This window comes from Pholis gunnellus, assembly GCF_910591455.1.
Source record: "Pholis gunnellus genome assembly, chromosome: 14".
Taxonomy (NCBI): domain Eukaryota; kingdom Metazoa; phylum Chordata; class Actinopteri; order Perciformes; family Pholidae; genus Pholis; species Pholis gunnellus.
The window spans coordinates 20,978,859-20,994,224 of NC_136541.1; the positions used below are offsets into that span (position 1 = coordinate 20,978,859).

The 15,366-nt window shown below is 40.1% G+C and overlaps 1 protein-coding gene across 1 annotated transcript in view; it reads right to left on the reverse strand.

Annotated features, from left to right (window-relative positions):
• LOC306706121 (uncharacterized protein) overlaps positions 1–13,959 on the reverse strand; it is a gene marked incomplete at both ends in the record, with an annotated part of 89,793 nt that extends 75,834 nt beyond the window's left edge. Inside the window, one exon of the mRNA XM_079173031.1 lies at positions 13,770–13,959. Coding sequence (XP_079029157.1) covers positions 13,770–13,959 — 190 coding nt within the window. The remainder of the gene's footprint in view (positions 1–13,769) is intronic.
• Positions 13,960–15,366: the final 1,407 nt, after the last annotated feature.

The following is a 15,366-nucleotide window of genomic DNA, read 5'->3' on the forward strand; positions in this document are numbered from 1 at the left end:
CGAGCAAGAAGGATTGTAGCCGACCCCTCTCACCCTGGACACAAACTGTTCGTGCCCGTTCCATCTGGCAGGAGGCTGAGGTCCATCCAAGACCTCACGCCACAGGAACAGTTTCTTCCCATCGGCAGTCGGGCTCATTAACAAAGCCCGGGTCACCCACTGACTGACTCTGTCATCCCAAGGACAATTTCCTACCGGTCACTCCCCTGCACATTCCTTCATATTTAAATACACTTGTCACTTTCACATTACACTTACATTGCACTTGTTTAAAGTACTGTTATCTGTTTGTCTGTGCACTTAATTTTATATTCTATTGTACATTTTAATATGTTTCTATTTCTTGCACTGTGTTGATTGATTGTTTAATGTTATTGTCTAATGTTATGCACCACCCACCATGACAAATTCTTTGTATGTGAAACATACATTGGCAATAAACGGTTCTGATTCTGATTAGTTAGGTACTCTGAAGCCACAGGACACCAACCCCACTCTGTAGACAACAAAGGACTGGCACAGATTCACACCCCTCACCCGCTCCAAACCACTCAATTTCTCAGACAGCATTCCCCACCTTTCAACCTTAAAAGTTAGGAGCTGTGAAGCACAAGTATGCTCACTCCACTTCTTCAGTGTTGAGGATTTTTCATGTCCACATCATGAATTGAAGACCCATGAAAACATTTGCATCTCTTTCTAAAAAGCTGTGTAACCATGTAATAAAGTCACATTGCGTACAGTATGGCTTTATTACACAGGCCATGCACAAGGTCATTGTATGAAATGTACACAGAGAGATGAACAAATTATAAATTCCCCTTGGGATGGTTACGTCAATTCAGATTGTTGGTACAACTATTTTGTAAAAATACTGATTGTTTCATATACATTCACAAAGTCACCCAAGTTATCATGCTTTTCATCACTTATTGTATAAATTATCATTTTAAATCAACTTGTCATAGGTCAAGACAGTATATCATGTCTAATATATTCTTAGATAATTTAAAAAAAAATGAGAACCAGAAGGCTGAAATGAACTGCACATTTGTGTCTCAATAGCACTCAATCACTGTGTAGATAGCTGCTCAGGATTGTGTATCCATGTTGGGCTCCTCACAGAAGGTTCACAGGAGTTTTGGTGCCTTTTGGAAGTGTTGGCCACTTTGCCATTTTTGCAGGATGAAAACCAAAGTGAGACTTTTCTACTTCTACTCTTACTCGAGAGGTAAGTTGTTGTAGGGTATTTACAATTCAATTTGTTGGTAACACTATTTAAAAAAAATACTGATTGCTGCATATCCTAAACTAAGTTATCATGCTTTTACACACTTCATTTATATACAATCATTTGTAATACATGTATTATAGGACAAGAAAGTGTATCATGTGTAATATATTCTTAAATGTTTCACAGAAAAATGAAGAGTAGAGTTTTTCCTGAAAAATAAGCCTTGTACTTCATTGTTTCTGAGGAAATAGTCATGTTTCAGAAAAAATTCATCAGTGAGGAGAAAGCTATGTTCTAAGATTAGAATATAAGATTATCTGTTCAATACTGTATGCACATTGGTACATCATTTCATTCAAGAAACTCAGTTCATTTGCCAGTGAATTAGGACATGTTTTATTGTTACAGTCTGCATTATATTATAACTATAACTTTAATTGAGGATATATGACGATAATAAAACTATAATTATAACTATATTATAACTGTTACATGTTGCCATGAAAGGTGCAGCCCAACAATAGTTTAAAGACATAGTTTGACACTGTGGTAATAGCTTTCTTGTCAGGGGTTAGATATGAAAACCAATGCCACTCTCATATTTGTAGACTCCAAACCTGCAGGCTGATGAAGTAAATCAAAACAAAACCAAAAAGCATGATGGCTCTGCTCTGGTGGCCTAGGTGTTTTATAACTGTGGACAGAGTTAGCTGTGTCCACATGCTTCCACTCTTTATGTTCAGCTAAGATTAAGCTGTTGTTGTGTATAGAGATTGACCTAATCATGTGACTCTCAGCAAGAAAGTTTTACATGATGAATACTCTCTGCTAAAATACATCATGTACAGAGTTATGATGTTTGATTATGTAGATTTAGATACAGTAATTGTTTCCAAAGCAAGCCTTTTCTTAATCCAAACCCTTAAAGTAACAATACATATCGTCATCAAGTGTTATAATTGCTGAGATTATTAGTGTTGGTTGTTAATTGTATGTGGTGACAGTTGCAACATTTATTAAACTTGTGTCATACTGAATTAATTAATTCCCTTTCGTAATGTATTGACCAGGTTATGGGGTAATTGCCAGCTTAACCCTTGAGCAGGGAGAATTCTAGCTTGAGTGTGTTGGAATACACATCACTGGATTGGAAGGAGAGGCCCTGTTCAAAGAGGACTCTGATGCAGATCCAGCATTTCTGTATTTCTACTCCTTTCGGGGACAGACTCTGGTAAGTACAATTGCATGAATGTTCTAACTATATATACTTCAACTTCATTTAATATAATTTCTAAACTTTAATACAAGTAATTTCCCTATGCAGTGTTGATGGCAGTAAGAACATGGAGGATTCATCAATGATGATCACATCAAGCCAAACAGCAACATTTAAATAGTATGTAATGCAGTGAAGTTACTCTTTGTTTTGTTTTTTATCATCTGTTTTAATCATATCATATATACAGATACTCATAAACATAATATTATTTGACATTAATACAGAATGACTCCCTGTTATACTGACAGTAATTCAGATTGTCGTGCTTATGTGACCAACAGATTCTGGATGAACAGAAAAGCCCACACCTGTGTGCATTACCAATCACACAAATAAACCCAGGAGAAGAAATGGTCTATTACTACGGAGACCCTAACAGCCAATGGAGACATGTATTTATATCTATATATTAATATTTTCACATTTTGATGCCACTCAGGGATTTAATCATTTAACTCAGTGGTGAGGACTTCTTTCACCCATTAATAGTGTAAATATGCTTTGCAAACTGGCATAAATTCATTTAAAGCATATGGTTGGAACTTCAAATGTAAAGTGACCCTTACATGGTGCAGCATAAGAAATGGGTGTGGAGGATGATAAAAACTGTCAACTGTCAAAAAAATATAAACGATTAAAACTTACATACTTAAAATGATTAATTTCATATTGTAAATGTCATTTGTTTTAGGAAACCATTGCTTCCTGCTGTGATGAGCACACAGAAAAGAAGGTAAAAACATATGGAGTCTTTCTTCACCTGTATTCACTGAAGAAATTCTGGGCTCTCACTAAAGTCATTTCTTCAGTTATGCTTTTGATACAATGTATTTTGTTATGGATGTTTTATGCTGTATTGGCATAATCTTATTGGGGTTCATGTAAACGGAGCATCAGTGTAAGTGTCAAATAATTGGTAGTTCATCTATGCAAATATTGAAATCTAAAAGTTTAAGCGTCGTTCAATAACATTCAACAGGGAACCAATGTGTCATTTTGTACAGGCAAAGAGGGGACTAAAATCATTCTATACAGGCGTTGCTATTGCCGATATCATTACTGCTTTTGTTATTGTTATTCTACTATAGCCACTGCTGCTGTTATTGTTATTCGTAATTTTTCCTTCTGCTTACTACTCTCATTATATGAATAATTTCTGTCATATGCATTTAATAAGTTATAATTCTGTTATGTTGTTCATTCTGTACACACGACATCTATCACACTTGTGTCCATCCTGATAGAGGATCCTCCTCTGTTGCTCCCTCTAAGGTTTCTTCCTCTTTTCTCCCCGTTAAAGGATTTTTGGGGAGTTTTTTTCTGTTCCGATGTGAGGGTCACGGGTCAGAGGATGTCGTATTTGTACATATTATAAAGCCCTCTGAGGCAAATTTGTAATTTCAGTTGACAATACTCTCAGTTCCATTGTTACTGTATTACTGTTTAGAACAGAACTGTTGTTGATTTATATTTACAAAGAATTTATTTATTTCATTATCCCTATACGCATTAGCCAAATGTTTATTATAGTAGTCAAATTATTTACTATTTGTTTATCTTTGTTCAGCTTTATTGTGCATGTCCATTGAGTGCAGTTACTTGGCCATTAAAGCTGATGCTGATTTTGACAATGCTGCATCATTTGACAGCCCTCAAATATGCGTTCTCTTTTCACCAATAAATACTTCATGTGACACATATTGTATTAATGAGAACAAAGTCATTACTTCAATGTAGACAAGGAATACAAAAACTACACTACAGCCAAAACCATATATCATAATTGGCTGTCATTGTGTTTTCACAATACCTCCTGGATGTCGCTCCATGCTATCTAAGAGGGAACTTGTGTCATTATGTAGCAGCCAACTGTGGACCTCTTGTCATTCCATACAATACAAGTGTGGACCTTTTTCATCCTGTACTATGAATCAACAAAAATAATTCCAATAAATAAAGCTTGAGGACATAGATGCATTGTAAAATTGTTTGAAATCCAGTGCTTGTAAAAACTGTCCAAGGGCAAAGTCTAATAATAAAAAATATTTTAAAAATTAAAAGTGAAAAGAAAGGATCCAAATGTGACCATTTTATTACTAATTTCATCCTGTTTTTTTTCTTCTTTTAGATTTTGAAGTTCTCATTACTTCCTTGCCTTCTGGGTAACGCTTCATTTTAATAGTGTTGAGATTGAAAATGGTTACGCCATCCACTACAGCTGTGCCTTTATGTATATTTTTCAAAAACACAACATGTTTGAAGAATAATATAGAATTATTTAGTTTAGATAATTTGTTTCACAAGTACTATTAATTTAGCTTATTTCTTTTCATACGTGGAGTTTTAATGTCACTCCATGCTATCTAAGAGGGAACTTGTGTCATTACTTACCAACCAACGGTGGACCTCTGTCATTCCTTATAGTACAAGTGTGGACCTTTTTACTGTAATGTGAATCCAAGTGTAGACTGAGCACACTAGTATATTGAAAAGTTGATTTACATCCAGTGCTTGTGCAAACCGGTCAGGCAAGTATTTTAGAAAGGCTGATGACAAATCAGTTTTTAGTGAACTAAAACTGAAAAGAAAGAATCTTATTAAGTATTTAGGTACTTAAGTATTATATTCTTAATTTAACCCTGGTTGTTTTTGTATTTTCTTCCATTCTTTTAGATTCTAAAATACACGTTGCTCTCCTGCCTTCTTGGTAGCCATTTAAATTAATACAGTGCCAAAAATAAAACTTAAGGTATCCACTAAAGTTGATTATTTTGTTACCATTTTTCTAAAACAAACGTGTTTCAAGAGACTGATGTCTTCACTAAGTGGCCTGTTAGCCCCTCTACAGTCTGAAAGACAGGCTTGGGGCTGCAAGGCATTCACACAATGGAGGAGTGTTTAAACGACGTGTGTGAATGGGGTCGTTAAAATCCCTGCCCCAGCCTGTAGGATAAGTGCTGCACATGGACTTAAACACTCACACACATGCAAGTCCACTTGGCTAAAATTTAAAAAAATCTACCAGAGGGCTTTGGACATGATTTCAGCTTGATATAAAGCATGACCATCAGGGGACCTAAAAAATGTCCCCTGTTGGTTCCTCGGTGCACAGTTAGTGGCTGTGTAACGACGCCTAAGCCCACTGTTGCGCGCGCACACACACACACACACACACACACACACACACACACACACACACACACACACACACACACACACACACACACACACACACGACAGCCTGATGGTTTATCATAAAGGATTAAAACATGCACGCAACTCTGTCCGTCTGTGTTTAGCATCACAACGAAGGAAGAACACGTCAAATTCTGATTAGCTTCTGGTTATCATGTGAGGTGATATCAAGATATCGTGAGAAATAAACTGACGCATACATGTGATATTAATGTGGCTCCACAGAGACTTGATTATCACAGTGACACACTGCACATCTACTCTATATGTTTAATACTTACTGCGTGACAACAGAACGATGTTTAAAAAAGAAAGTTAGCATTGCTACTTCACCTGCCAACTTACAATGTATAACAAAATACTGAAAAGTATTAGAACTATAAGTACATCACTTATAATCACAACATAAGTTAGCACACCTGTTTCTACAGGCTGAATCACAAATATGTTCATATTGTCTGTGGAAAACAATCAAGTCTTTCTAGAAAGTTCCATTAACTGCTTTGCCAATTCAAAGCTCCATGCAGCTCTACAGTAAATTAGCATTTTAAATGCTAGACTAATGTAACAGTAGCTCAGGTGTAGTCACAAAGTCAACAAAGTGACCCGGTAATGTGTGTTATACTGCAATATTTACATCAAAATGTACTAATGTTAGCTAACATTAGCCCCACTGAGCTACTGGTCATACCGGACCAAGTAAGGCTGTACCTCCAAAACTCCTGAGTGTACTGAGCAACAAGTGTGCTTGTGAATTCAACTTTTTATTTGTTAAGGAAAAACCATATGTTGTTTCATCTTTCAAAAGATACATAGTGTAGCTTTAATGTTAGAAATGGGAGAAATGGTGTGGACCAGGCTGTTCCACTGGCTGATCATTGTGCGTGTGTGTTGGTTGATGGTAATGATGCTAATACAGCACTGTCTCCAGGCTGACACAGCAGAACAATGACAGGGAGAAAGAAGGGCCGAGAGGACGGGTGGAACAGAGACTGAAAGAGAGAGAAAGCTAAAAAGATTAAATAAAAAAAATCAATAGAGATATAATGAGTCAGGATGAGGCCTAAAAGACAGGAAAAAAGGGGAAATAAAGGGAACAGGACAGACAAAGACAGTCAGCTAATCTAAGTCTAGACAGGGTTGGCAAAAGTGTCCAGGCAATTACACCTAATCTTCGAAGCACACGCACACACGTTCCCTGTACTTCTATCTTTGTAAGGACCACTTGAATTCAGCCAAAGGCTAAAACGTGTTTCAATATGCATTAACCTATAATGTAGAAAACAACATTAATTATTCAAACATCATCTCTCTGTAACAAAAGGAACGGCCTTCTTAAAGCAGCACATTTTAAATGAACATCAATAAATGATCACTGCATTATAATAGTTAACATGACGATCATCAGTGACAAACTGATATCCTCTGACAGTAGAACTGAGCATTCGATTGGATTTATACAAACATCATGATTTGAGGGCTATTTTAAAATGACAAGAATCACAAGTAGGGCTGCAACAACGAATCGATCAAATCGATAAAAATCGATTATTAAAAGAGTTGGCAACGAATTTCATTATCGATTCGTTGTGTCGCGCGATTATTACGCCACTCAATAATGCCGTGTTCACACCAAACGAGATTAACGCGGCGCGAATCGCGTTAATCGCGTCATTCGCGCTGCCGGTCTCTCCGGGGACTATTTGTGTTCATTCGCGTGAATCGCGCCGGAGGGGGGCGCAGCTTATTGCCCTGAAAGCCGTTCAACTGTCCGCCATCAACCATGGAAAAAAAAAAAAATCACCTCTATTTCTGCCTATTACGTGTTGTGGAAGTCCCAGATATCACGGGAAACTAAACACTGTCATGTCTGGTTCATAACAGTCCACAGGAGCTCCGTGGATTTCATCGAGCTCACTGTGTCTAGTGAGCCACACGTCTGCTGTTTACTACAGCTGTATGAACACAAAATAAACTGATTTGGCTGTGATTTAAAGGCAATAAACCGACAAAAAGGGACTCCGAAATAACTACGTAATGATGCCCATTTGTACTTGTTTTCTCAATGGAGCTCGGATCGATCGGTGCTAGGCTATGCCAACATTATAGCAGCTCTATCAACACGTCATCTAGACGTAAATACGGCCGGCCGGCCACACACACACACACACACACACACACACACACACACACACACACACACACACACACACACACACACACACACACACACACACACACACACACACACACACACACACACACACACACACACACGCACACAGGATGACCAACGACCCAATTTTGTAGGGTAGTAGAGGAGATGCCTTGGCCTAATCCCCCAAAAGAAATTTATATAAATAAATAAATACCTTACTGCTGTGGTGAATTTCCTAAGAACATAGAAAATAAGTCACGAGGGGATTAAAGGCTAGAACGTGAGTGAGTAGATGTTAGACCAGAGGTAAGAGGTCAAGGTTAGTCAAAGCCAAGGATAGAAGAATGTCACGAAGGACTGCAGACTAGGACAGGTTAGACCGCAGATACAGGATAGTGCGGGTCTAGATAGGCCATAGTGAAGTATGGTAGGATTTCAACAGATCCCGAAATATATGGTGGGTCGGCCCTGCGGAGGGCCCGAGCGCAGGACGGGATAGGTGAGGGTCAAGCTAGACCGCAGACAAGGATAAGTTGGGTCAGGTTAGACCGCAGCTTAGGATAGTCGGGGGTCACGTTTAGACCACAGCGCAGAATAGGGGGGTTCAAGGGAGAACGCAGAACAGCATGGTTGGGGGTCTTGCTGCCTCAGCACAACCAGACCGGGCCGCCCGGGAAACTAGAACGTATGTCAAGCTTTTGACAGGTCTCACAACATTCGGACCGCGAAACTAGAAATGTTGTCATTCTGACTGAGAAACTAGAAATTGTGTCCTTGGACCGGTCTCTCTTCACTTGGACCAGGAAATGAGAAATAGGGCACCTCAGACCCATCTTTCTTTTGGGAATGGAAAGCGGTCCCGTCGGACCAGGAAACAGACACGTTAAGCCAGGTCACGTGAGACCAGGAGAACGAGAAACAGTGTTAGACCAATCAGATGGGGAAAACGGTCGAGTCACACCAGAGGAAAATAGAGTAAGGTAAACACAGCAGGGAGGGCACGGTATTATACCGTGATGAGAGACTATCCATTAGCACGCTAGAGAAATATCTTTAGTGTTATTAGAAGGAACATTTTCAGAAGGATATAATGCTATCCCCTGCTATGAGCCGATACTAATAATATGACCTATCAATAATATAACAATCGACGTGAACATGTCACCACCACCAGTTATATGCATTCCTTACCGGATTTTAAGGCTTCAATGATCTTGCTTCTCAAGGATGGTGTTGAGATCAGAGTGGACGTAAGACGTGAAGGCAGAGGATGACCAACGACCCAATTTTGTAGGGTAGTAGAGGAGATGCCTTGGTTAGCTGCCGAAGTAGCAGCCCTATTCTAAAAAGAGTGCCCAGAGTGTGGCTGAGGTGAGAAGTTGAGTCTAGTGAGGATAACCTCCAACTGCTACCACGTTTTGGATAAAGGAATGTTACCTGGGGTAAGAATAGTGGAGCGATTAATAGGTCTTACCCAGAGGAACTTAAGCATGGATTTGAAAGGGCAAAACCCAGTCTATCTACACCACAACTACTGTGCAGCACCGCCGCATTTGGAGTGTTTAAGCCATGAGTTACCAGCCAAGTCACGTACCAATTAGACCACAATGATGTGAGTCCAACAGACTAGAGAGCCAAGGTCTTATACCGTGATGCGAAGATCCACTGGAATAGAATGCGAGAGGTAGCTTTAGAGATAATATAAAGAACATTTTGCATGAATGAGATAATGCTATTGGACAAATTAAATGACATGCAAAAATGCCGGAAACAAAGTCAACATGACACTACCACCAGTTATATGCATCACTTACCGTACACATTTTTAAGGCTTTAATGAGCTTGAGTTACCCTTTGTGTCTAGTAAACCACAGGCCTTGACAGAACCCCCCAAAACCCGTGGATGGCCTGCATCCGTGTCGACGTTTTAGTAAATCAGCGAAAATCACCAGCTTGTTTGTAGAATGTTAGACCATTCCAGTGACTGCACAGCGATCTGACACGCAGGTCAGTGCAGCACCTGTCATCAAGGTAGATTGTGCATCTTAGGAAAAGGAAGATGCCATGTCCAACGAGCAGGAGAGGAAAAGCGCATCCCTAGGGGAAGAGCTTGAATTGAGGCAATTAGACTTGATGTATAAATGTCCAAGTATGTTTTGCCACTAATCCACCTTAACCAATATGGACAGACTCTTACATGTCCATTCCTCCCCTGCAGTTTAACCCAGTGTGTTTCATATGTCCAGAGACCATTACGATTATACAAAGCAGCCAGGTGAAGCGCCACTAAGCAACATCTTTTGAGCAAACGCACCCACTCACGCCAAAATAATAGGGAGGTACTGATATGAGCTACGAGCCCAATAATCGGAATCCTATCGCATGATTTCACTGCCCAACTATGATGTAAAAAGAGGAATAGAGCTGAACCAAGTGGTTTAAACCACAAATAACGTTGCTGCACACAATCCTCTTTAAGATACGCTGTAATGTCATACTTTCCTTACATCGCGTCACCATGATTGCACTGAATTCTAACGCTGCGTAGCGATACAGTTCCATTAAATTAGGTGCTTTATTTTTTAAGATGCAAGTTCTTAAAAAGCTTCTGTTATGTCATTTAAACTATAAAAGCAACCCTTACTTACCTGACATATTCCTTCGACTTCTTGATTTAATAATCAGCTGCTGGCTACATACAAACGTTTATACAACTGTTGGGCTACGTCTATTATATGGGACTAAATTATCACGCACTTTGATGTTCCGGACCTTTGCATGAGGAACTCTCAAATTGGACTTTGTAGAACTCTATTTCAATACCCAGCTCTATGCGTTATTATTCTCTAAAACACCAGAGGCGTACAAACAACATGGCTGTGAAGAATAAAAGATGAGTGTTGCTCATAGATATACCCATAGAATGTTGGTATAGCTAACACAAGCCATGAACCAACCTCCACAATGCCGAGGAGGGATTGTAGCCAGCTGTAGCCTCATATTCATGAACTACTTATCGCCTTAGCCAAGCCCTGTTAGGAAAGAAGTAAAGTATTACATGTATCATAAAGAAACAAAGGTTAAATATCCTGTAAACTATTGGATTTGGCTGCCAAACATTTACTCAAATTAAACCCTGCTGTTCTAAAGCATCTCAAACGAATTGGCCCATCTCCTATAATCCCCAGACATGTCAGTGTTTTATCAGTGCACTATTTGTGATATACCATTGATCATGAGCACTGCCCGTGCCAGATTGAATTCGGAGGTGCATGACCAAACCGTGACCACTTGCGGGCCTACCCGCATCACGCGCCTGCCGTGATTACCTGCTGCGAGTACACATCGCGCCCTTCACGACGGAGATGATAAACTAAGTTTAACTGCTGCTTAGTTGTGTTTATTCCCGCTCATAATGATTGTAGTCTCGTGAATACGCTCCACTTCCACTACTGGAACAGGCGCTATCATACTGATTAAATGAGTGATGCTCCGGAGCTCCAGACGTGTGTCAGACCCATGATTTCCTCATTTGTCGGTAAATGACGAGGCACGGAAACAAAGTCTCTGTTAAACCGCGAGGAGCCTGAACTGTCCTGTGGAGCTGATTTAACATGGCTACTGGTTGCCGCATGGAGTCCTGGTGGCGCCGATGTTAATATAATAGAAGCAGCATCTTTTACCAGAGATTGAAGACCAGCATCGACGGAGTGGATGAAGCTACCCAGTGGAAATTACGGTGTTGTCTGCAATGGAGGCCAGGAGTTGCTGGTGGAGAAAGAGTACGGGACGCGACTCCGCCCGCGGAGCTCGGAATGAGCTTGATTCTTCCGGTGCGCCCACCGGCGATGGATCGACTGATCGCGAGTAACTGTTAGCCTTACTCGGATACCACCGCGAACTTCTAGCTGAGCCAAGAGGGCCTCTTGCTTGTCTGTGGGGAGTTGCTGCGCCGCGCTGGGCGAGTGCTCCTGCGCCGGCCACCTGGCGGGCTGAATGCCGGCTCCGGCTAAACATCGATGTTGAGACCCGACTCTTCCAGAAACGATCAAAGTCGGGATCCGTCATTGTCTCAGTTACCCACAACTAGATGTTTAAAAGGGTAAGGGGAATTGTATCGCCTCGCGTCTGCTTAGCTGAAATGACAACTGACAGCAGCAGAGAAAACACTTTTAAAGTTGACCGCACAGATATGATTGGCTTAAGGAAACTGTGCCGCATCTGGTTGGATAGTTAAAAGTGCACGCCCCCAATCAGCTGATAGAGTAATTACAAGGAGAGGAGAGACACAGATTACCCGCTAGTGTCTTCCTGACTGAATTTGCGCTTGAGCTCCATAAATGTTATGCATTTACTTTGTTATAGTTATTTATAGTGTTTTTATTCTTCATAAAAACACACAATTCAAATGATTAGGAAATAAAAGAATGTATTTTTATGGATTAAAACAAATGTTGTCATTAGTAGTTTTAAAGATTATAAACCGCATAGAGTTAGTGTAAACGGCTCATAATTCATCTCTAATATCTATTTATGTTGTTGTGAAAACATCTCCTTCAAACTACTGGATTTATTCAAGTTCATCAGCAAAACTACATTTTACAGATTACCTGTGAACACATCATGATAACATTATAATTTACCTTCACCTAATACTCATTTTCACTGAACAGAGCCTGAACGCATCATAATGTAACTGAATGGATTAGCCGTTAATGGTGCTGCTAACGTTACTAGCTCTCCTGTTGATTAAACACTGATTGGTTATTTACAATGTAACATTATCAGAGATCAGAGACTAGAGGAGAATTAATGATGTCCTGATCTAATATTCTACTGAATATTGGAGGATAACGATCGTCAGTGAAACTTTATTTCACACTGTGATGGTTAACGTTAAACTGTGTCATTAATCTGAGGTTCACATGCGTGAAGAACCGTGAGGGGGATCAGTACAGATCACAGCTCAACAACAGTCTGTTACATCACTAGAACGTTGGAAAGAACAAAATGAATTAAGTGGAGAAAGAAACACCACTCAGTGTGAAAATGTTTGAAAAGAAAGTTGTATGTGGTGGATCTTTCTCTAGATAAACGGATGGCATTAGGTAGCTAGCTCTTAGCCCAGTAGTTGTCAATGGTAAAGGACTAATACTAGTGTAGTGACAGAATCAATCTCAATCTTTAAAGCACATTATGTCATTCTTCTAATCTCATCACCGTACAAGTTGTGCATTGGGGAAGCTAACGCTAGCTATAGCAGCTAAAGGGGTTGTCAGACAGTCACACATCAGAACTTTTAGAGCTAGTTATGGTGGTTTAGTGACTTTACAGTGAGATTAATATACTTTACACTAAAATGAATTTCTTTCCTGTCAGCACTTATCATGAGCATTGTATTTTGGAACCGCTGTCAGAGCATGGCAGAGATGCAGCAGATGAACAAGCCATACGAATTTCTGCGTTCATCCCTCAGATGCATGGCGTGCTACACGGAGCAGAGTCCGTCCAATCAGAACCCCTCGTAGGTGGGACTTCTCTCCTGCTAGCTGATCCAACACTGAACTGTGCAGGAGGAACACATATCTCCACCAGAATGTTTTAATCATGAGTATCGTGTGTTTAGACGGTTGAATTTGAGTGGTTATTTGGCTTAAACATGGAAAAAACACCGGTATGGTCCTTTATGAGTGTAGTGAACACACCATGGTCTGCCAGCCTACCATCTTGATACTTCACAATTTCACCGAGAAGACCTCAATTCAAGCCCAGTGATGTAAACATATCCTTTTTTCTAAATGCCTACCAGCCACATGAACTCGAACCTCCTCCAGAAAAGAGAACTTCCCTTCAGGGATCAACATTACATTAGAGAGAAGCAGAACTCGCTCATGGAGACTGACCGCTCTTGGTGTCCTTTCCGTCCAGTAAGGGCCGGTAGTCGCTCTTGGAGACCGTCTCCCCCACCTTGTCATCGTAGCTCTCCTTCTCCAGCGAGGCCACGAAGTCTCTCTTCAGCAGGGCCTCAGCGGGGGCCCCGCCTGGGATCCCACCTCCGCCCCCACCCAGAGCGTCTCGTAGGCTCAGGTCCATAGTCCTGTTGCTGGAGAGACAAAGGGGAGGTGTGATTGCATCTCTCTTTATATTGAGAAGTGGTGCGACTGCCTAGTTCACACAATTTGTAGACGCATCGCAGACGTGGCCTGATAACAAAAATCCTCAGAACAGGAAGTGGACTGTGTGATGTGTTTTTATTACCTGCATCTCTGCTCTCACTGTTCTACATAGTTCAGTTGAGTGAGACATGCTTTCCAGTGGAATCACTTTTCTAAGATGTATTAATGTTAGTAATTAGAGTCAAAGCTTGAAACGGAATTAAATTAGTGTCTGTCAAATGAACTGGGATATAACTTCGAAAATGTTAATATTGCAGAGTTGGTTGTAAACCTTTCTTGTCTGTGTATACGATGTGCTTTATAATTGTCTATTTACTCAGGTATGAAAACACAATGAGTGTGCCCTGCTGTCATTCTCCTGATGCTGTGTTTAACACAAAGGGGAATAAACAGTCCAGATAAGTAATGCAATAAAACAACATATATTCATTGGCTGCCATGAAAAAAAGATTTCTTTATGTTTCTTTTAGTGACCACAATACACATGAACTTTTCATAGAAACAAATGACCGGTCGTTCTAAAATAATTCACCAAATCATATAGTTTGGTGTTGGCGCTGGGCAACAGGATGGTCATATATCCTCTGTGTGCGGACTGCCACAGAGAACAATGGCTGCCAGTGTTTTCATGTGTGACATGCACTGCAAGTGTGTGTTGCCATTAGGCTTTTCCTGCTAAATTTAGAAAAACATGTTAAAGATAGAATTACTGCCTCCCCCAACCAGTGACATTACATCCATGTCTGATAAAAATTGCATCACTTCATAATTTTAACCTATTACACATTTGTTTGAAACGGTCACAATGAGCATATGAATTATTGTATTATGGCTCAAAACGTGTTTTGTGAGGTCACAGTGACCACTGATCAGTTCATCCTTGAGTTCTCTGATATTCAATCACAGAAAGCAAAGTGATTCTGTTGATCTATTGCCCGTCACTAGTTATCCCTTTATTGTTTGCTAAGTGTTTTTGTCAGTCAGAATCCTGTTTGAATGAAAAGTGAAGTGACTTAAACTTAGTCCATGAGAAAATGACTCTACTTCTCTCTTGATTTATTACCTCTGTAGTCATTGTAAACATGAGTTTATGGTCTCAATCTCTAGTTTCAAGTCTTCTTCAATACAGCATGATGTTCATTTAGTAAATGATGGTCCATTTAGAGTCAAATAGACTATAAAGCAGAGTATGCTTTAGGGTGGGGCTTATTGTGATTGACAGCTCGCTAGCAGACACACACATCAATAAAAACTTCAATCAACTTAGATCAATTCTGTCTACCCTTAAGATGGAGTGTGGCTGGGATACACTTTTCACTACATC